The sequence below is a fragment of the Osmerus mordax genome, chromosome 10, assembly GCF_038355195.1.
Source record: "Osmerus mordax isolate fOsmMor3 chromosome 10, fOsmMor3.pri, whole genome shotgun sequence".
Taxonomy (NCBI): domain Eukaryota; kingdom Metazoa; phylum Chordata; class Actinopteri; order Osmeriformes; family Osmeridae; genus Osmerus; species Osmerus mordax.
The window spans coordinates 9,048,373-9,071,878 of record NC_090059.1 but is presented as its reverse complement, the minus strand read 5'-3'; the positions used below and the strand labels follow the sequence as shown (position 1 = coordinate 9,071,878).

Genomic DNA, 23,506 nt, shown 5'->3' with positions numbered 1-23,506 from the left:
TGCGTTGTGTGGGTGGTCAGGGGCAGGATGACAGAGAGTAACAACAAACATGCTGCTGGGAGGGAAATTATGAATGACGCAAACACACACTCACACACACACACACTCACACACACACACACTCACACAAAGGCATCTCCTCGCACACACAGAAAGCATTTTACACGCATACCAAAATCCTTAGTGGCGGAAATAATCTGATCAGATAGGTGAGGGTGCAGAGAGAAAGAGAGAGAGACAGAGAGAGAGAGACAGAGACAGAGACAGAGAGAGAGAGAGAGAGAGAGAGAGAGAGAGAGAGAGAGAGACAGAGACAGAGAGAGACAGAGAGAGAGAGAGAGAGAGAGAGAGAGAGAGAGAGACAGAGAGAGAGAGAGAGAGAGAGAGAGAGAGAGAGAGAGAGAGAGAGAGAGAGAGAGAGAGAGAGAGAGAGAGAGACAGGGGCCTCGCGAGGGGTGACGATGCTGAAGCTAATCTGGGTGTTAATCCACCACTGTCAGTGTCATGACAACACGGGTGAAGGACACCTGCTGCAGCCTGAACAGCCTCTAGCTCGCTCACCTCCTCCCAGCTCCTATCACTCATCAGTACCTTCAGGACAGGGAGGGGACAAACTCAGGTGCACACCACTGGGCACTGAGCTCTCAGGGAAGTGTGTGTGTTTGTGTGTGTGTGTGTGGGGGGGGGGGGGTCTGTGTGTGTGTGCGAGTGTGTGTGTGCATGCGCCGTGTGTTTGTCAATGTTAACATACCGCACATTGTGTGTGCGGTATGTTAATGTGTGTCTGTGTGTTGTTTGTGCGTGTGGTTTTAGTGTTTGTGTTAGGGTGTGTGTCGGCATGCGTGTGAGAGTGCTTATGTTTGTGTGTGCAGAGTGTTTGGAAGTGCGGGTGGTGTGTGTGTGTGTGTTTGGAGAGAGAGAGAGTGAGTGATCGAAAATGTGATTCTTCCCTGTGTTCAGCAGCTTGTTGCCGCGACGATGATTATATTTCATGCCTTACGACGTCTTGCTGGTTACAGCGATGCTCCTTATACAGGCCCAGAGGGAATGATATCTCTCTCACACACACACACACACACGCACACACACATCCATACAAAGCGAATGGAAATAGCATACATAAATACGTTTGGGTGTGAAATGTGTTTTCAAATCAAACCATCGCATGAGTTTCCTATCCAGCCACACACCGTCTCATCAGCTTTTCAGCCAATCAAATCTTTCCGCACTGAGCCAATCAGCAATAGCTCAAAGGCCACATTCTTTACAGGCAACCAATCCCAGGAGCCAGGGCTGACATCAGCTGCCCCTTCATTGGCCGAGGTCAGGATGAGAAGCAGGTACCTACCGGAGGGTCCAGGTCTTTGGCGGTCACTATGGCAACGATGGTTCCCTTGACAGCGTTTGGGGGCCACCATGCCCCGGGTACAATGGCTGGCTGAAGACTGGAGAGTAGTCATTCATGTCCTGGAGAGAACACACACATGTACAGAGACAGTACAGACAATTAGCTAGAGCATGTGTGCGGGTGTGAAGACAGATTAATGAGATGCATCCTCTATCTTTCTCTGCCTTGCCCCTCTCTCCACTCACATCTCCCTCGCACTCTCCATCTCTCTCTGGCTTCCTCTATCTGTCACTCTCCCTCTCTCTCTCCTTCCCCCCTCTCCCTCCCTGTATTAGCAGCTGTCAGGTGGACCAGAGAGCTCCCATTAGCAGTGATCAGAGCCGTAAAGCACAGCGGCACATACTCAATTGGACATCCGGGGCAGCACTAGGACCCTGCAGCCCTGCCGGCTGGCTGGCGGGTTAAGACACACTGGGCTGTACTCTACTTACACATGAGGGGCCCTGAAAAAATTGGAGGGTAATTGGTCAAACAACGTCTTAATGTCTGCATGTCCCTGGCCCTCTCAGCCAGCCTATCAGTCCTGAACGCCCTCCCTCCCTCCCTCCCTCCCTCCCTCCCTCCCTCCCTCCCTCCCCTCCCTCCCCTCCCTCCCTCCTCCCTCCCTCCCTCCCTCCCTCCCTCCCTCCCTCCCTCCCCTCCTCTCCCTCCCATCCCAGCTCCGGGCCGGTCCTACCATGATCTTGACGGTGACGGTGGCCAAGCTGCGGGCATGCTGCCCCCCAGGTCCACGGCCTCCACCAGGAAGCTGTAGGAGGCGTTGGGGGCGGCCAGGGCCTCGAAGTCCAGGCTCTGCAACACCGACAGCTCCCCTGAGGAGGGCTGCACGGAGAACAGCTGCCGGGCCTCCACCGTGCGGATACGGTAGGTGATGTTGGAGCGGAGGTCTGGATCGACAGCCTGGAGGGGGAGAGGGAGAGGGCAGGGGAGGAGAGGGGAGGGGGAAAGGAGAGGAGAGGGGAGAAGGGAGAGGGGAGGAGGAAAAAGGAGAGGGGAACATGGGGGACACGAGAGGATAGGAGTGGATTGGGGAGGACAGAATGAGATATGGGTGAGAAGCATGAACCCCAAATATGTCCGAGTGTCTATATCTGTGTGTACTTGTGTGTCTAAGTATATGCGTGCGTGTGTGTGTATGCGTGCGTGCGTACTGAGGTGAGTCGGTGTGTGACAGGAATACCTTCACAGTCACTGTCTCTCCCCTGCTGCGTTCACCCCAGCTGTCTGAGCCCCTTAATCTGACCCAAATACAGCCTGTCTGCAGGCCTGCGGTGTGTGTGTGTGTGTGTTAGTGTGTGAGAGAGAGAGCGAGAGAGAGCGAGCGAGAGAGAGAGAGAGAGAGAGAGAGAGAGAGAGAGAGAGAGAGAGAGAGCAGCAGGGGGCTATGGTGATGATAGCTTCTACAGGAGAACACCAGCTTGCGGACTAAATCGTCCCAGAAGCTGTCAATCATTCAGCTTCAGCACAGCTCTGATTGGACCCACAAGGGACTGGACTGCACACACACACACACACACACAACAGTATGCTAACACAATCACACATAATTGTGTGTTTATCAACACACTCAAACATATCCACAATCACTACCAACACAAAAACATACGATCATGCACACACACATACACACAGACACTCACTCGGAGCTGCAGTATGACAGTATTCTTGGGGCTGTTCTCTGCCAGGGTAACGTTGTATGAGGGCTGGGAGAACACCGGGCTGTTGTCATCCACGTCGCTAACGACGACGGACAGCGTGAGGCGGGTCTTGCGGGGGTTGACCGCCCCGTCCGACGCCTCCACCACCAGGAAGTACTGTCCCTTGGTCTCGCGGTCCAGAGGGAGGGAGGTAAAGATGGAACCGTTGGAGGAGATCCTGAACAGCTGCTGGTGGTTCAGGAGGCTGTAGTGGACCTGACCACTCACACCGGCGTCTGGGTCCGTAGCCTGGACACACACACACACACACAGAGAAATGTGAATATGCGTGTGGTAGCAAGGGAGTGGAATGGGTGTTCTCTTTCACTCTGCCTTTCGCTCTCTCTTCTCTCTCTTTCTCTCACACACGGACCCATATTAACTTTCTTTCACTCACACTCACACAGACACACACACACACACGCTCCTACAGCTGTTTGAACAGAAGGCCTAGCCGGCATACAGATCACATGCTGACAGCCTTGTGGGTACACAGTGTTGCAGCTGCAACCGTGAATCCAGAAGCATGGCCGACATGCATGATGAGCATGGGGATGAGGTTACAGTGTGTTTGTCCTCCACCTCCCCCACCTTCCCCACCTCCCCCACCTCCTCCATGCCCAGATCAAACCAGGTGCAGCGGGAGACTGGTAGTGGGACGGAGAGAAGAAGGAGGATGTAGAGAGGGAGGAGGATGAGGTGGAGGGAGGGAGGGAGGACGGAGGGAGAGAGAGAGAGAGAGAGAGGGGCGGAGGGGCTCCAGGTGAGTGGTGAGCATCGCTTCACTTGGAGGATGGAAGTGTTTCACCTGCAGCCTGGTCAGCCCCCTATGCTCCTCTGCGATTGGTTTTGCGCGATACGCCAAGGTCACGTGATCACTAATCACGGTTACTAATCACGCGAGACGGATTAGTAACCTGCAACGTGGTAACGGGATGATTTGACCTGTTCTCCCATCTCCCTCACTCTCTCTTTCTCTTTCTACTTCTCCCTCACTCTCTCTCTGGAAATGAATGAGATGGGGCCCCCTGTCAGTGTATGGAGGAGAGGGCAGGGGCCACAGAGTCCCCCGTGTTCAACCCTCGAGAACACCGCTTCTAGCTCTGAGAACCACGCCTCCGCCCCGGAGAACCACCCTTTGGACACGGAGAGCCTCGCGTCCACTGGGGAGAACCACCCCTCTACATTGGAGGACCACAGCTTGTACCATGAAGAACCACACCTCCACCAAGCGAACCACACCTCGATCCGGGACAACCACAGCTGTACCATACAAAAGTGCCCCTTCAGACAGACGAGACCACAGACCTGCTGAGAAAGCGATGGCTCCATCTCTCACGGCTCTTATCCGTGAGAGCCGTGAGAGGAGGATATTTAATCATCCTCCTTCTAGTGAAAGAGAGACAGTGCAGATTAGCACGGGCTGCTGTAAAATAAGATTGGATACAAAAGGCTTCTTTTCCTGGCTGGTGTTAAAAGCACCGAGTCGAGGAAGAAAAGGCTTCTTTCTGCCGGCGGAATGAAGGTCTCTTTGAGATGTGTAATTGCAAGACTTTTGAATCGAATTAGAAGAAAGAAAAAAAAGAGGCTCCCGTTTGCTATTTAAATATAAACAGGGATTGCTTTCACTCTGACAGATACATCAAGGTTTCAAAAGTGGATATCAACCCCCCCCCCCCTCTCTCCCCCCCCCCCCGCCCCAGCTTCACACACACAGCTCTCTTTTCATCGTCCTCGGAGTCGTCGACAGGGCGACGAAGCAGCATCTGGCTTGGCCTGGGCTCTGAAGGAAGGATATCACTCAGGAGTGGGAGACACAAGGAGGATCTTTACCAACGTGGCCTTGGATGGAGATCAAGTCGTTGTTATCAGCCAGCTGAAGCTAGCGTGCTAATGAAAACATTCATCTTCAAACAGACCCAGCACAACTTCATTAACTCTGGAGAAAGAGGGAGGGAGAGAGAGATAACCCTATATTATTTCTCTCTCTCTCTCTCTCTCTCTCTCTCTCTCTCTCTGTCTCTCTCTCTCTCTCTCTCTCTCTCTTACTGTACCAGACCAGAATGCTACACACCGTGCTGTGGCAGGGACAGTAATAGGACTGTTTTCTTCTCGCTCTTCTCATTTCCAACAGCGGCACCGGAGTAAAGACTCGGATGTCAACAAGCATTAACGTTTACTCAGTAAGGCCCAGTAAGATGTCGTCTCTCTCTGTCACAAAGTGATGGCTGCTGATAGTCCTATCTCAGAATGTGGGGTGTGTGTGAGTCTTCACTTCTCCTCAAGCACTCAGTCCCAGTCATCACTTCCTGGTCTGCAAGCCAGTGTTGGCTGTTGGCATGACAATCTGCTAGCCAAATGGATAAGCCTCTTGCCAGTGTAATAACACACACACACACACACACACATGGGTGCTGTCATTCCCCCACTAACAAACTGTTCTAGATAGTTTACGGAGTAACACAAAACTCAACAAGGTGTTTACGTCAGATGGATGTTCGGATGCCGTGGCAACACTTCCGTCTATGCTTGTTAGTGCTGTGTCGGGCGTGTTTGGAATGCGTCCAGAGCCCCTGCTAACCGCAGGGAGCTAACAGCCTATATTTAGGTTTGGAACGTGTCCAAGACTCCTCGCTAGGGAGCAGTCCAAGGTCGGACCAGAGGGCCGTGCCTGACCCTGGCAGCACGGTCACAACTGAAAGCTGCTTTGTGTCTGATGATAGTGGTGTTCTGCATGCTTCTGACACATCATTGTATTGACATTTTCGATATTTTGGAACGGTAACAGACAAGCATGGCAGACGGGGTGGCATGATAATGTATTCATTTAGCTCTTATCCAAAGCAACATTTGGTATGGGGGGAGGAGGGATGGGGGGGTTGAAGTGAGTCAAGTGCTCTAACCACTGAGCTGTACCCTCTCCTACCTACTACAGTTGTTCTCAATTGCTAAAACACTAAAACCCATTGGCTGAACAAAGTTCTCAGTTGCCTGAACTCATGTAGCTAATTGTGCAGTCTGTTGTCAATACCTTAAACCATTTCACATGGTAAAACACAATTTGCAGATCTCACTTAGACTTTTCAGCAACGCTCTGAACACATTCTCATTCTCAAAACACATTCTGCACTCTAATGCACATGTCATCCATACTGGTAAACACAAATGGCAACAATCAAATACAAATAGAGAAAACATGTCATTGACAAAACACAACCACTCAAAATTGATTTACAGTTTTCCTCAATTGCTAAGACACATTTTTTGAATGTGTACTGTGTTTTCTCCAAACTCTAAACACACATCTTCATACTTACATTGTTTTGGCCAAACCCTTGACTTTTGACCCAAAATCAAACACTGTAGTCAAAACCATATTATCTGTCGTATAAACCTAACTTTGCATTCAAAATACACACAAAGCCCTCAAATAAATTCAACCTTCTGAATACCCTTTAGACACTGCTGGGAGGAATTGAAAACACTATTATAAAAAGGTTTTCAAGAACCATTGACTATAACGTGTCCCTGAATTCTAGATATGTTCCACCTCATGAGTTTGACATGATGTAAATCATAAAACTCACAATTACTGCAATTGTCCTTCTTACAGGCTGTTTATTTTCTATTTACATTATACAGCAATTGCATTTTGAGCTCTTGTTACTGTAGTGGTCACAGTATACAAATAGTAGTACTGTTAGTCAACAACACAAATGTATTGCTGTAAATTGTAATTTGGGGAACAAAGGCTAAGAAAACAAGGACATAAACAAATAATTTTTACCTGGGTAACAGAGCTTGAGTACAGTACTGTTCATTGTGGGTCAGCATCCTATCTCTGACCAGGGTCAGGCCAAAGATTTTCCTCAACATCACAGGCAATGTTTTCTCTAGCCAAACAGGAGGGAAAATGCCCCTGAATGCCTGAGCCATCCCTGACAAGACTCAAGAGCAATGTCCCCACAAACTTCTTCCATGGCTTGGAGAAGGTTGTTCTGTCATAGGGATTTCTGTCATAGTGTGGCATGGATCTCATTTGTTAGTGCTTACACATGGATAATTGGTTGTTAAGGGTGTTTGAATTGCGCTGTTTTGGGTTTACTTATCAAATGGCAGTGTTTTCTGAATGACATAATGGTGATAATTGTGTCTTAAAGTAAGAGATGTGTTTAGACTTTTGCAAAGAAGTGTGAATGAACCTGAGAAATGTGTCAAAAATGGTAAATTGTGTTTAAAGATTGGGGTACATGGTCTTTATGCTGGGATTTGGCAAAATGGTTTTGTGGGGATGGCTTACACATACCATTTTTGTGTGTTAGCAATCAAGAAAAACTGTAACTTGTTTCAAATGATGTGACACAACCAATATAAGCCAGGATAAATATGAAATTAGTTTTGAGATTACGTAAAAATGTACTTCTCCTTGAGGACTATATGTTTTGAACAATGTGTTATAAATTTTTTTACTGACTGCTTGATAGTGTATATCATTTTGATCACTTTGTTTATGATTTGAGAGCAGTGTTTGATTTTGAGCACAGGTAAATCTGTTTTGAGGCGAAAGTTTCATTTTGCAAGAGGATTCAGAGGTTTTGTAAATAGTGCTTGAAGATGAGGTTTTGTGTTTACAGTTTTGAGAAAATGGGTGACTGTTTCAAGAATGTGTGTTAGCAATTGTGAAAAACTGTAAATGCTGTGGAAGAACACAGATGGCCCCAGCACCTGTCAATACCCCCCCCCCCTGCCTTCACTCCCACACCAGTCAGGGTGGCTTCAGTCCCAGCCCCTCTGGCCGCTCCCCCAGCAGGTAAACAAACACACCTAAATGAGATGCAAAGCAGGTGGCCCGTTCACTTCGGCAAAACAAACAGACCGTCGTCTAACGGATACCCTCCAGCAGTCTCGCCCCCCTGGTGCCCCCCTCCACTGTCTTCCTCCGTTTCATCCTCCTCTTCCTCTCCTCCTCTTCCTGTCCCATGACGATGGTAATCCACAGTGCTCATTATACTCTCCGTCGACGGAAGCCAACAGTGCTCTACAAAGCTGCTCATTATAGGGACGTCCCTGAAGGTGACAAATTATTTAAATTACATTCATTTAATTGGAAAATGATCAACAGTGGAGCGGGCAGGGAGCCCGCTGGGGAGAAGGGAGGTGGTGTTGGTTGGAGGGAGGGGGGTGGTATCAGACCAGGCCTGTATACCCCTTGCAGGGCTATTGGCAGATGGGCACATGCTGGGCGACGGGGGGATCCGTAGGACGAGCGGAGGATCAGGCCGTTGGCACTCCGCCTTCCAACTCTCAAACAAACACACACTCTTGTATACACACACACACACATGTCCCTGTGGGAGGCTGAGTACAATTAGCTAATGTGCATCCCGGTGTGTGTGTATGTGTGTGTGAGAGAGAGGGACATGCAGCCATCGGTGTAAACAAGCAACATGTAACAGAGTGCGTGTGGCCATGCACTGGCTGCTCTTCAGAGTTCTTCTGCTCTGGGAAAACATGCTTGTGAACCTCTGAGGATGACAAGATATACACGTGTTCTCTGTAGATTCCTGATAATGGATAGGTTCTCTTGTGGCTCCTCGGTACCTTAGCTGTTCTCTAGTGGTCTCTTACAGTGGGTTGTTCTCTAATGGTTCCTTAGCTGTTCTCGCAAAGCTCCTCTGAAAGGACTTGTTCCATTGTCCCACATCACCTTAGATGTTCTCTAGAGGCTTCACAGAAGCCATACATGCTTTCTAAAGGTTCCGCGGACTGCTCTTGTCGAGGTTCCGCGAGCCTCACTCCTTTTCCAGGTCCCTCCGGTCCGGTTCGAGATGGCTTCTGTGGAGGCTTCTGTGGAAGGTTCTAGATGGGTTCTGTGGTGGGTGTGGTGCGACAGCGGCAGCAGACTGACCTGGACTCGGCCCACGAAGGCTCCAGCCTCTTCCTCCTGGACCGTGAGGTTCAGGGGCAGCAGCGGGTCGAACGCAGGATCGTTGTCGTTGACGTCCGTCACCACGATGGTCACTGTCGCCGTGGAGGTCTGGGGCGGGACAGGAACACAAACAGGTCGTCAGAGAGACGGAGAGATAAATCTAGGAAGGGAGGGAAAAAGGGAGGGAAGGGGGAGTGGGGACTCTAGGGAGGAGGAAAGGAATGGAGGGAGGGAGGAGTTGAAGGAGGGAGGGAAGTATGTAGCGAGGAAGGGAGAGAGGTAGTAGGAAGTTTAGGCAGGGGGGGAGGGTTCGTGGAGTGGACCAAAGGATTCTGTTTACATTGCAAACAAACAACAAGAGAAGGTCTAGACATGTTAAGAGGGTTTATTTTTGGTCCACAATGAAAACGTTTATCTTTGACTGCATGGCCATGAGCGGTAAAGAAATAATGCAATTCATTCATGTGGTTCCTAAAGCCTTTCATCAAACTGAGTCATCTGAACCTATGCAAGGTAGTAAAAGCTGTCAGACACACAGCCATTTACTCCTGATTCACTGGAATGGCTCTCGCAATCATGATGAAATATTTACACTTTCATATCAGATAAACAGAAAAATATTTCTCGGCCTGCCAAATTAGATTTTTTTGTTTGATATCACATCAAGACCCTGACATGCCATTAGAGACAGGAAGTGTGTGTGTGTGTGTAAATCTTTGCCTGTGCGCTTGTCTTGTATGTGTGCATGTTGGATCAAGCTCGCAAACAAACAAAATCACATGACATTATTACACATATATGTAAAGTGAAGTGAAGGTGCCACCAGAAAGCAAGCTCACAACGTCAGTGTTACTGGCAGCAAGCTCAACCCACCTCTGAGCGGCAACTGGCTGGGTTCTCTCTCTCTCTTTCTCTCCCTCTCTCTATCAGTCGACCGACCGGTTTCTTTCTTTTTCTTTCTTTCGCTCTCTCTCTCTCTGTCTGTCTGTTTGTCTGTTGACCAACCTATCTACCTCTTTATGTCTCTCCCTCTCCCTCTCCTTCTCCCTCTCCCTCTCCCGCTGCTATGATGAATTCTGTTCGAAAAAAGCCAATTAGGCAGTTCTGGAGCCAGCGCTGTGAGAGCAGTTTGTTTAATAAGAGCCAAGGCTGTCCGACTGAGGCTGATTAATGAGGCTGTGTTGTGTATGAGGAATGAGAGACAAAAAAACATGTCTCCCTTCCCCTGGAACAGACTAGAAATGTCAATGGGTGAGAGAAATGGAGAGTAAGAGAGAGAGAGAGAGAGAGAGAGAGAGAGAGGGGAAGAGAGAGAGAGAGAGAGAGAGAGAGAGAGAGAGAGAGAGAGAAGGTAAGAGACAGTGAGAGAAAGGAAAGGAAGGAGAGAAACAGTGTGAGAGAGACAATAAGAGAGGGGGAGAGGTGATCTGTCTGTCCATCCACTCATCCATCTCGTGTATATTCATCCCTCCCTCAGGGTGTGCTGTGCTGCAGGTCTCTCTCTCTCTCTCAGTCTCTCTCTGTCTCTCTCTCTCGTTTATATATCTTCCCTCCTTGTATGACATCCTTCAGGTTCTCCACAGAGGAGCAGTTAGCTTTGAGGGTAGATCAAAGCACCTCTTGCCCTCTCTCTCTTTCTCTCCCCCCCTCTCTCTTTCTCCTTCTCTTCCCCCCCCCCCCCCCCACACACACATAGGAATGACAAAGTTCAGGAAAATAGGAACTAAGGTTGAAATAATACAACTATGTTTCAGCCCTGTGTGTGTGTGTGTGTGTGTATGATCGTGTGCATTTGACTACAAGCATGTTTGAGATAAGCAGGCCTTGTTAACAAAATATAGAACACGGTTTTAAACATTTGCACAGTCACAGCGATGACAGTGACAATGAACCACTAGGGAGTTGAAAGCAACACATCAGGTCTGCTCGGATGGAAGAATTACCTGTTAGACTGTTAAGATCTCTGCCCTGAATGATAGATGATAGATGCCCTGAGTTTCTAGATGGAGATAGAGATTAACACTATAAAAAAGTGGTGGGACACAGTTTGTAATATAGATATTTTTTTTGCTTGGATGTTGTTTTGCAGCTGCTGTTTGGATGTAAAAAAAATCATACCTCCTTTGTATGAACAAGTGGAGAAATTTGATGTGAAGTCGGTTTTTTTAAGCAGTGTGCTCAGATTTGACTGGTGTGCAGTGTTCAGTGTGTGTTTGTGTGAGTGTGTCTAGTTCTTCCAGCCCCCCAGCCACAGACAATTCATGCAAGTGGTGACATCACCAGGTAGAGAGAGGTCAAAGGTTAAACATCTGTGGAGCCTCTGGGGCCAACAGCACTCTTCAAATCAAATCAAAACAAAACAAAACATTTTATTTTTAGAAGGAGCGCCGCAGAGGGCTTCACATACACCCAGAAAACTGCACTTAAACCAGTCCAAGCCCTCTTCACCATTCCAACATACATTCCTCTGGAGGTAGCTCTACAGAGCAGACACAAACTCAAACCTGCCTCTACCCCCCCCCCCTCCCCCCCCCCCTCCCCTCCCTCCCTCCCTCCCCAACCCAGCTCCTCCCCCCATTCCTCCCTCCCTTGCCGGCCCAGCCCGTCCCCTCCCTCCCTCCCCAGCCCCTCCCCTCCCTCCCCAGTCCATCCCCCTCCAGGGCTGTTTGTACCAGGACAGACAACGCCCTGCTGATTTGGGAAGGTCAGTGTATTTAAATCATCTCCCCTCCCCAACCAGGCAGGTTTAAACTTTACTCAGCAATGTGATGAGGATGAGGAGGCGGGGAGGAAGGGCACAGGGGAGGGCAGGAGCGGGGGGAGACGAGGAGAAGAAGAAGAAGAAGAGAGGCGGCGACGAGGAGGTGGAGCGGACTAGGAGAGGAGGAAAAAAAGGAGACGTAAGAGAGGAGCGGACGAGACAAGGAGCTGAGGGAGAGAGGAGGAGGAGGAAGTTGAGACGAGCGGAGGATGAAAAGAGAAGAGGAGAGAGAGAGACAATTAAGAAGAGAGGAGGAGGACAGGAGGAGAGGTGAGTGACAGCGAGAGCTAGGGGAGGCTCCAGCAGTGTCGCTCCTGCAGTCCCGTCTTCATCAGACTTTCATGAGAGAACCACCAATGTCTCCTCTTTCAGGAGGAAGAGAGGAGGGAAGGTGGATGCAGAGAGGAGGAATAGCGGAGGGACAAAGAGATGACATCTCTGGTGAAGCAGATAAAGACTGTTGAAAGCGTTGTGGCCAATTAGGACTCCTTTAATCTGAGCGGCTGATTGGCTGGTCGGACAACATGGGCGAGACATCGGTAGTCAATTTCGTAAAAGGTCACTACAGCTCCCGAGGTGTACCTGTTACATACAGTATGGTCACAGGTCTGTAAGACAGGTTGGCTCATTAGACTCAGGGGAGGGGGAGGTTTGTGGAGTCGTGTTGAAGTACTGTCTACTAACTGAAAACAAGATTAGTTATGACTGAAGACGGACTCGGTAGAAGGATAAATGGATGTATGGATGGAGGGTCGGTTGATAGAGGGATGGATGGATGGAGGGTACATGATACATGGCTGGAAGAGCAGATGCACATCTAGCATGTCGTCTCACCCCGTGTGGATGTCCATCTGAGGCTGTGACCACCAGGGTGTATCCATCCAGGGTCTCCCTGTCCAGAGGCTGCCCCAGCACCAGCAACCCTGTCCTGGGGAGAACACACACACACAGCCCCTCTCAATACCTCACCTCCAGGGAGAAGACAGTGGTTTACTTAACTAAACTCTCTTCTTCAGTCTTTGTGAATATTTTTCCCTTTCTCTTTCTCTCTCTCTTTCGCTCGCTCTCAATCTATTCCCTGCTGAGGCTTTTAAGGTGTCAAATAGACATCCTACTGAGATAAACAATACCTTCTCTCTCACACATACACACGCACACAAACACACACACAGCAAAGGGAAGGACATGTGCAGTCAACACACAATGTCGATCTATTGAAAAAAATGGAAATCTGTCTTAACTACAGCAACATATGAACATTTTAGATGTTAGATTAGAACAGCCGTGTGGCAGGTTTGATTGTTCCCAAACCACTACCTTGCTGGAGCAGACGGATTCTTTGTACGAAACGACAAAAGAGCTTTCTGAGCTTGATTTATTGCACATTTTAAGGTCATTTATGGAAATGCTGCGTGGGTGGTTGGAAACCCCTCCCTCCCTCCCCCCTCCCTCCCTCCCTCCCCCCTCCCTTCCCCCCTCCCTTCCCCGCTCCTCCCCCACCAGCATGCCCCGGCCTCAACAGCCCCGCAGGCTGGAGGGGCGACAGACAGGACGGGCTCATTAAAAGGCGGATGGTTGACGGTGGTGCTGCATGCCGTCTCCCTGGTGGGTGGACTGTGTGAAGGAAGGTGGGGATGGGGGGCGGGGGGAACAGAAGGTGAGGGGGCTGGGAGGGGAAGAGGGGGGGATGGAGGGCAGAGGGAAACCGAAATTGAAGTGGCCTATGACGGAGCAGGTGAGGCTGACTGGAGTGCAGTGTGTGTGTGGAGGTTTCCGCAGGGGGTGGATGAGAGGAGCAAACACACACACACAGTGAACCCTCAAAGCCGGAGGGAACTCATTCATAAAGCCTCCAACCACACAGCAACAGCTCCTCTACAGTCACATACACACACACGTGTTGGTGAATTTGATTAAATTCACAGTGATAGAGAGAGAGAAGAGACGGAGAGAAGTGAACGAGAAAGAAAGCGAAGCGAGAAAGTAAAGGAGAGGCAGGCGAGAGAGAGAGAAAGAGAGAGAGAGAGAGGGAGAGAGAGAGAGAGAGAGAGAGGGGGAGAGAGAGAGAGAGAGAGAGAGAGAGAGAGAGAGAGAGAGAGAGAGAGAGAGAGAGAGAGAGAGAGAGAGAGAGAGAGAGAGAGAGCAGAAAGAGTGAGCAGGTACCCAGAGCAAGACCGGGATTTTTCCAGAGCTGAAGAAAGACTTCCCAAGGCTCTGTTTAATCTCACTCGGCTGCTTCAACCCTCACTATATTGTGTTGGTTTGTATTACGTATTCTTATTAATTATGTATTATCAGATACGAGAGCCGATCTCATCAGCATTTTTTACCCTCTGGTGCATCCCGTAGAGAGAGAAACCGACAGAGAGAGGGATAGAGAGAGAGAGAGAGAGAGAGAGAGAGAGAGACTGAAAGAGAGTGGCAGAAAGTGACAGTGTGACACACACACAGAAACTAAGAGAAAAGAGAGAAACAGAGTGAAGCTGAGAGGAAAAAATGAATTTTAAAAACAGGTCATGTATTTTCAAGCCTTTTGAGATTTCCCAATATCCCGACTGTTCCAGGTTTTCCACGAGGATGGCACCCGTGTGTGGAATGAACGAGCAAACCTACTGCTGTTTGAGCTGGAAGGTTCCGTGAGGGTCGCCACTCAGGATGGTGTAGGTGATGGGGTCTCCTTCACGGTCGTTGGCCTACCAAACACAAACACAGACACGCACACACATGCACACACACACACATTCATTAACGCACAGACACGCATGCACACAAACACACACATAGCATTAGACACAGAAATGCAGACACACACACACCCATCTCATATTTGTCTACGCTTATCATACCACTCTACAAAGGTGTGTGGTGTCAACTTGTTACACGGTCCTGTCAGATCAAACAGGAAGTGACCTCCACCTCAGAGCAGGAAGCAGGAAACTACAGCAGAGCACACTGGGTAGCAGTGGAGCTGTGTGTAGAGTTGTGCGGAGTTGTATAGTGTTGTGTAGCATCATGCAGTGTCATGCAGTCATATAGTACTATGCAGTCACATTGGACACTTTATTCACACAGCAGAACTTTTTATCCGAGGCAACAGACTACAGTACAAATGGTGCAGATGTGTGGATAAGTGCTACCTGCAGGTTGAGCAGAGTGGCTCCAGCCCTCATGGCCTCGCTGACCTCCAGGGTGTAGGAGAGGCTGGGGAAACGAGGGGGGCTCTGGTTGTTGGGGGGGAGCACCTCGATGTAGACGGTGGTGATGGAGCTCCTGGAGGAGGAGGAGGAGGAGGAGGAGGAGAGGAAGATGGAGGGATGAAGAGGGAGGAGAGGGGAAACGATGGTTAGGAAGGGAGAAACAGGAGTTGGAGTGAGAGAGAAGACCGGTCATCCTCCACACGTCTCCATACGGGAGGACTACCTGCGGACCCTTTCTCCTGCTCTCCTCCCTCCCTCTCTCCCTCCCTCGTTCCGGCTCATGCAGATCATTTGTTTCCATTTTCGATATTTTCTCTTTATTGTCCATGCGTGGGCTCCATCTGGAGCATGTAAACAATTATACACCTGCTGCCTGGTTTGGTTTCACCCTATCCGATCCTCCCTTCTCCTCGCTTCTCTCTTTTCCTCTCTTCTCCTCTCCGCCCTTCTCCACTCCCCTGCCTTCCTCTCCTCTCCCCATGCCAGTCTGTCAGACAGACATCAAGCAGTTGGCTCTCAGCCATTGGAACCATGTTCACATCCCTAATCATCAGTGTTCTATCTGGCTGGGTCACGTCCTTGAGTACCAAACAAACGGCTCCCTTCTTGTCCTCGTCTCTCTCTCAGGTCTCTGGGACTCTCTGTTGTGAGGCTGACGCTTGTTTTCCGTGGAAGCCAGCGTGAAAGTGCCACTGCTCCTTTCCTCCTCAGACCAAAGCCCAGATCACCCACTGCTTCCCTCCAGACACAATCCATTTCCTGCTTCGCTACCTCAGGCTCTGTTCCTGCCTGCTGAGCTGGATCGATTCAACACCACAGCGGCCAGAGAACCAGGTGGACAGCCAGAGAACAAGTCAGTCAGCCTGTCTGGATATCAGTCAACCAGCCAGTTTGATCACTCTGCAAGCCATTTAGCCAGAACCAGTCAGCCAGCAAGTCAGCCAGCAAGTCAGCCAGCCAGTCAGTCAGCCAGTCAGTTACCCAGACAGCCAGACAGCTAGCCAGCCAGCCAGGAAGGCATAAAGTGCCCACAGAGGCACATAGCTAAGATTGGGTCACAGGGGTCAGGCATGGCATTGCTAATTACTGTGAAAAACTTCAACAAGCTTTGCATGCTGCATGGGCATGGAGTTCACCTATCAGCCCTAAATGTTGCAGATATTTCTAGAACAGAATGTGGTAGCCTGTGGAACTCCATTGATTGATTGTGGGGGGAAAAAAAGGGATAGTGAGAGAGAGAGACGGCAGCGAAAGAGAGTTAGCAGAGAGCGAGGTGCTGAGATGGAGTGGGAGAGAGAGACCCTTACCCTTCCTCACCCTCCTCCTCCCTCTTCTCTCTTGTACCCTCCTTCTCCTCCCCTTCTCCTCTCACCTCCTCTCCTTTACCCTCCTCCCCCTCTCCTTATAACTCCTCTCCCTAAACCTCCTCCTTCTCCTCCTCCCCTTCTCCTCTGACCTCCTCTCAGCCTGAGGGCCATTGTCCATGGCCTCCACCGTCAGGGCGTAGGACCTCCCGACCGTCGTGTTGACCCCGGGCGCTACGGTGATGACCCCAGAACTGGCGTTGATTAGGAAGTGACCCTGGCCCCCTGCCAGGATCCGGTAGGTCACCTGACCATTGGGCCCCTCGTCAGCATCCCTGGCAGACAGCTGGGGACCGACACGCACAAAGGTTACAGATCTGTCTGTGTGTGTGTGTCTCAGTATCTGTGTGTTACGTAAGGTTAGAGCTCCCTGTGGGTGTGTGTGTGTCTCAGTATCTGTGTTAAGGTTTGAACTGTTTGTGGGTGTTCAATATCTGTGTTAAGGTTTAAGCTGTGTGTGTGTGTTCAGTATCTGTGTTAAGGTTTGAGCTGTGTGTGTGTGTTCAGTGTCTGTGTTAAGGTTTGAACTGTGTGTGTGTGTTCAGTATCTGTGTTAAGGTTTGAGCTGTGTGTGTGTGTTCAGTATCTGTGTTAAGGTTTGAGCTGTGTGTGTGTGTGTGTGTTCAGTATCTGTGTTAAGGTTTGAGCTGTGTGTGTGTGTGTGTGTGTTCAGTATCTGTGTTAAGGTTTGAGCTGTGTGTGTGTGTGTGTTCAGCATCTGTGATAAGGTTTGAGCTGTGTGTGTGTGTATGTAGTAGTATATGTGTGTCAAGGGTAGAGCTGTGTGTGAGTGTGTATCCGTCTCTGTTGGTATGTGAGTGTGAAGGTTAGAGCTTGCGAGTGTGTGTGTCTGTCAGCATCAGTGTGTTCCCATCAGGATCCATCTCCAAAGCGCAGCACAAGGATGTCAAACCTGCTTATCTATATGGAGGAAGTAAATGGATGTGCGGATGCAGGTCTCGTAGTTAATACATTTGGAAACACATCAGATAACCCAGGAGATGTCTGAGTGTGGCCATATCAACCCACCACGGCTGAATCCACAATGAGGGACATTTGGGGATATGTTTTTTTTACACTTTAACACAGTGTGAATCCAATAATCCAGAACATTCTGAAATGTGAATAGAGGGCAGTGTGGTGGTGGTGGGGGAGGCGTGTGTGTGTGTGTGTGTGTGTGTGTGTGTGTGTGCGTGGGGGTGACTATCAAGTCTAAAATATGAATGGGGCTCCGGTAAATGTCCACATATTTACTTAAATGGAGGGATTTGTGATCTTGTAAATAGCAAACACTGAAACCTATGGTTTTTGTTTTCGATAGAAAAGAAAGAGATCATTGTAAAGGGAGAAAAGAGAGCATGTTTTGGATTCAACAGGGAATAACTCCTTGTCTATTGACCTCCACACAAGGCCAGCCGGCCCAGTACAATCCATCCATGGTGGAGTTACTAAAGCACTTACTGGGGTTACAAGGTCAGGGGTATTGATTAACCAGTGACTAGGTATTGATTACTAATAAGCTGTTCATGGACTCTATGGGGAGTTGTTAGACGGAGTTTGTGGGTTATTGACGAGCCAGGGGCGACTTCTAGGTCTGATTGGTTGTAGTAACATAGCATGGTATTGATATAAATTGATTAGCTATGAAACTATTGGTATAGGCACTATGCAGGGGTATTGCTAGTGAGGTATTGATGAGGTGTTTGTTCACCTGCAGGACGGTTTCCCCCGGCAACATGTCGGTGTAGATCTGGACACTGTAGGAGACATTGGTGAAGGTGGGGCTGTTGTCGTTGGCGTCCAGCACCGTGATCGTCACGGTTACGGGGGCGCTCTGCTGGACGCCATCAGACGCCAGTATCTGGGGGAGGACAAGAGAGAGGGATGAGAGGAGGAGAGAAGGAAATAGATGGGAGAGAAAAGGAGGAGAGAAGGGAAGAGAGCGAGAAAGAGATTGAGATAGAGAAAGAGAAACACCTGGTCACACCGGTGACCCTAACCCAAACAGAGAAGTGACCCCCTGCAGTAGGACATATGGTGACACACATCCACAACAGATACACATGGTATAATCCCCACAGCGCTGTGCTCTAATCCCCCCAGCTCCAGTCCTGAGATAGCTAATAAACTGATAATCCTGGAGACTCTACGTTGAATCCACAATGAGGGAAATGAGCCCATGACATTAGATAGAGCAGCTCTAGTCCTGGGTCTACATTACATATAGCAGCTCTAGTCCTGGGTCTACATTAGATAGAGCAGCTCTAGTCCTGGGTCTACATTAGAGAGCAGCTCTAGTCCTGGGTCTACATTAGAGAGCAGCTCTAGTCCTGGGTCTACATTAGATAGAGCAGCTCTAGTCCTGGGTATACATTACAGATTGCAGCTGTAGTCCTGGGTCTACATCAGACAGAACCCACAGCTGTAGTCAGAATCTCCATATTTAACATAATGTAAGATGCACCAGGCACCAGGAACATGGGTTCCTGCTGTGATGTGAAGGCTGGAGTTGGGCCCAGCCTGAACACAGCGGCGGTCTGGGACGGGCCCGAGCAACAGAGGAGCAGGAGGCACTGCAGGAGGGCCACACGCCCGCACAGGGAGGAAAACAGGATGTTCACAGATCCCAGCATGCACTGCGGGATCCGAACACGTGGACCACGTGCTGCTGTGGAACATTGTTCAGCTTTTCCTCTCTCTCTCTGTGAGGGAGGGTAGTGTGTGTGTGGGTGTGGGTGTGTGTGTGTACGTGCGTGCGTGCGTGTGGGTGGGTGGGTGGTTTAGCGCTCTGTGTGATAAGCTTAGGCTGCCTCTTTGGAGGCCACAACAGTCATTAGAATGGAATCGGAAAGACCCATATTAAGACTTAATGTTCTAGAACATGGTGAGTCATTGCACCCAGGTGGTTTATAAGGTCTTTAGGACAAACACACACACACGCAAACACACACAAACAGACTGACAGATGTGGAGTTGCATTAATATGATGTGAGTATAGACTCACTTAATGCCCAGTGGAGTCAGGATGGTAACACTGATTGCCTGCCTGCCTGCCTGCCTGCCTGCCTGCCTGCCTGCCTGCCTGTCTGTCTGTCTGTCTGTCTGTCTGTCTGTTTGACTGCTTTAATCAGCAGTGCCAGGGACAAATGCTGTGTTTTCAGCATGACAACTTGTCAATTTTTGTACACCCCCCCCTTCCACACACACACACACACACACTCACACTCTGCATTCATTGTGTGTGTCTGGATCTTCACACCTGTATCTCATCCTCTGGTGTTTGGAGGAGGACAGGATCAGACAGCACTAGCAGAATATAGAATGTAGGACTTAGTTAGTTCTATATTCTACCCCTGTGTTCTATGTTTTATATGGTGAAGGCTGTCAGCTCCAAGCACTAGGAAACAGATCCCGCTGTCTAGTATTTGCTGTACTCTGCATCCTCCCTCTCTATCTGCCTCTATTTCTAGATGAATGCTTTTACACTGATTGCTTCCTCACATGGCAAACAATCAATACCGGATGAAAACACTGGCTTTACACTATTCACTTACATGTTGCTGCATTCCCATTCAAAACAAGAAGCAGGGACACATGCACACAATTTATCACCCCCCCCCCTGCCCCTGCCACCACACACACACAATTTTCGCACTCACACATACCACACACACGGTCTCTCTACCTTATTCACACACACTCAAACTCACACACGCACACAAACACACACACACTGTCTCTCAACCTTCTTCACACCCACACACACACACACACACACACACACACACACACACACACACACACACACTCACACACCTTTCCATCAAACCCAGGTCCAGTGGCAGGCAGCCAGTAGTCCTAACAAGGCGAAGCAGAGTGGTGTCTCTGGAGGACACAGTGCCATTGTTCTCCTGAATGTGTGTCAGTGTGTGTGTGTTTGTGGATGTTTCTGTATGTGTTTGTGCTCGGAGAGACAGTGTTTGCCACACACTCCTCAATAGGAAACACCACAACCATAGTCTTGCTGTTTGGGCAGAGAACAGTTAATACATAATACCAGTCTGGAACTAGTCTGTCTCATTAAATAAGAACACACACTGTCCAACCATTAGAAACACTGGACAGGAAGGCAGTAGGCAATATCCCAGCCTGGAGGTGATGTTAGGGGTTTCCTGTGAGATGTACGGCCCAGGGAATTCTATTCTGTGGCTGTGGGAAAAGAGTCAAAGGATTGGGATGTAGAGAAGCCATGGTTATCAGAGGTGTTGGGGGTGACCGTGTCTACCAGCTTGTGGTAGGTACCACCTTCTGTTTGTGTGCGTGTACCGGTTTGAGTCCAGTACATCTGTGTGTGTTTGTGTGTAATGGGCAAGCATATCAGCAAGTGTAAATACGTGTGCGTGTGTGCACACGTCTGTGTGCATAACGTGCGAGCATGTCTGTAAGTGTAAGAACAGATACTTGCGTGTGCATGCGTGCACATACCTACGTGTGCATGTCTGGGTGTGCATGTGCGTGTGTGTGTGTTCGTACCGTGAAGGTGTAGCTGTGCTGCAGCTCCCGGTCCAGGGGTTTAAGCAGGGTGAGGTAGCGATGGATCCCAGAGGCGGTGAGGGTAAACACAGCCTGGTAGCTGTCCAGAGACATCAGCACGCGCGGGTCTTTGGTCTGCCGGGACAGAGGAGAGCAGTGTCACTGGACCAGAACACGTAGCAGAGGCGGTTCGAGGCCGGAAGACGTGTATTGGTTTCCTGGGCTAACACGGTGGATTTAGCGAAGTGATTGAAGGGTTCTTTCGAGTAAAGAGGATGGAGGTACAGTGTAGATGACACACAAATGATCAGCGTCAAATGAGCACACATGCACACACTCTCGCTCACACACACTCTAAAATAGTGCATTCAAGTCCTCTTCTCTAGCCTGTTAAATCTGTCATTACCAATATCCAGCACTCAGCACTGTGTGAATGTATGTGTGCGTGTGTGAGTGTGTGTGTTTGTGTGTGTGCAGGGATAATGTGGATTCAGCTTCAGTGGATATTGAACTGGCACCCCGCTGCTTCCAGATACATAAATAAATCCGAAGCAAATAAAAGCAATTAGAATCCTAATAACCGTGGAGACGTTTAATGGATGGCGCCTGATAGGTGCTGTAATATAAGCAATATTCCTAACTTGACCAAACATCCATCTGAAAGGTTCCAGCAGCAACCCTCTGCATCATAGCAATGACAGAGCCTTTTGGCAGCCATTAAATCCATAGCTGGTTGACTGCATGTGTGCCCATAGGCCATAAGGCCACACTGCAGTGAGACCAGCTGTTGGAGGAGATATTCAGCTTACAGCAATACTAGGTGTGTGTTGGAGGAGATATAGTATCTAGACTAGTAGACCAGGTGTGTTGGAGGATATATATCTAGACTCGTAGACCAGGTGTGTTGAAGGATATATATCTAGACTCGTAGACCAAGTGTGTTGGAGGATATACATCTAGACTCGATATGTACTAGAGATGTTCAGGCCTCAGATAGCCTAGGTCTCTCTTAGTTGAACTGCTGGAAGTCGTGGAGGAACAGAATGGTCTCAAAGTTGTATTTCACTTAAAACTGAAATAGGAAAGAAGGTACACATCAAAGACATACCTCGCAACAGGACGTGAAGCTGACAGCGAATAAAACATTTAACAGAATAGTGAATACTTCCAAAGGCAGAAAATGAAACAGAGAGGAAGAGATAGCAGGAGAGACTGAGAGAACTTCACACAAGGTAATTTCACAGCACTCAGGCATGTGTCTACCTACAGGCAGTTGATTGGCTGTGAGCTAGAACAGGGAGACAGAACACAACATGTCATTGGATGAGACGATCAGGTGACCTGCAAGGGCTTATCACAGTGGAGTGCAACCCGCAGGGACAGAACCCAGGTCTTCTGCTTATCAAGCTCAAAGATCAAACCCTTAGACCAAAGGGGACATGGTCTCCTGGTCTGCTAAGGGCCAGGACTTAACCTTAAATGACACAAAGCCATTTCCCACCTCCTCTATGTCGTTGTCCATGGCGATGATACTCAGGGCTGTGGACAGGCTGCTATTGGTCGACACTGTGGTTCCCACGGGCGCAGCCTCGGTGATGTAGCCATGGTAACTGGACTCCAAGAAGTAGGGAGCTTGGTTGTTCTCGTCCAGAACCTCGATGTGCAGGTTAGCGAACGCCGGGAGAGGGTGGCCATTATCCTGCTCCGCCTAGCAGAACACAGAACATGGAACTTAGAGAACGTGGTCTCGACTGGTGACAGGACATGGATGAGCTCCGGGTGAGCGTTCTCCTTTAAAGAGCAGAACGCAGACCTAGAACAAAGAACACAAAAACAGGGTCTGGTTCGCTAGGAGACAGGGAACCGGGAACAGGAAGTCACAAATGAAGGAAGTTGTCATGAAATAAGCAGCAGAAATGTATTGTCAGGACTGCCACAGAGGAGATCCCAGACGAGAACACAGCAGGTCTCTGGGGACGGCTAAATATAGCGTCGCACTCGAGCACACACGGAGAGCATGACTGACGCTTATTTCCTGTCTACCAACATGGAAGTAAAGATCTGTGAATCCCAGGAGCCTGACAACCTAAGTGTGTGTGTGTGTGTGTGTGTGTGTATTTGTGTGTGTGCGTGTGCTTGATTCACCTCCATAGTCGTTCTGATCCAATCAGCACTCAGACAAGTCAATGCAAGATAATAAAACCGCCCGTGCAATTATCGATCATAGCAGAGTGAGAGACGGGGGAGGTGTGGGTGTGTGTGTGTGTGTGGTGAGTGTCTGTTTGTGCCTCTCACACATAAAACAACAGTATGTGCCTAGTGATCAAACAAATGTCTTTATCTAGAAACTGCGAGTGACAAAACAGTGTGTGTGATGCTCCAAGGCATGAGTGAGTGTGTACATGCGCGCCAGTGGGGAGAGCATGTACACAAAGCATGTGTTTACCGGAACATGTATGGGTAGGATTTTGCATAACAGGTGCGTGTGTGACTTTACATAGTAAGAAATGAACCTAGTCAAGTTGCCAGCCTTCACCAGAATCTGCTCCTTTCCCAGTTGACCCCTCTATGTCGTTTGATACAGCCAACTGTGCTAGGATCATTTGATTTGTTCAGC

General features: G+C 49.3%; 1 protein-coding gene across 1 annotated transcript in view; it reads right to left on the bottom strand.

Moving 5' to 3' along the window:
- pcdh15b (protocadherin-related 15b) overlaps positions 1–23,506 on the bottom strand; it is a 67,801-nt gene that overhangs the window by 20,859 nt on the left and 23,436 nt on the right. Inside the window, 13 exon segments of the mRNA XM_067245171.1 lie at positions 1,349–1,417; positions 1,420–1,467; positions 2,085–2,116; positions 2,119–2,308; positions 3,049–3,354; positions 9,014–9,142; positions 12,630–12,723; positions 14,409–14,488; positions 14,933–15,065; positions 16,449–16,642; positions 18,068–18,217; positions 20,890–21,024; positions 22,391–22,597. Of these exon segments, the coding sequence (XP_067101272.1) occupies positions 1,349–1,417; positions 1,420–1,467; positions 2,085–2,116; positions 2,119–2,308; positions 3,049–3,354; positions 9,014–9,142; positions 12,630–12,723; positions 14,409–14,488; positions 14,933–15,065; positions 16,449–16,642; positions 18,068–18,217; positions 20,890–21,024; positions 22,391–22,597 (1,767 nt within the window).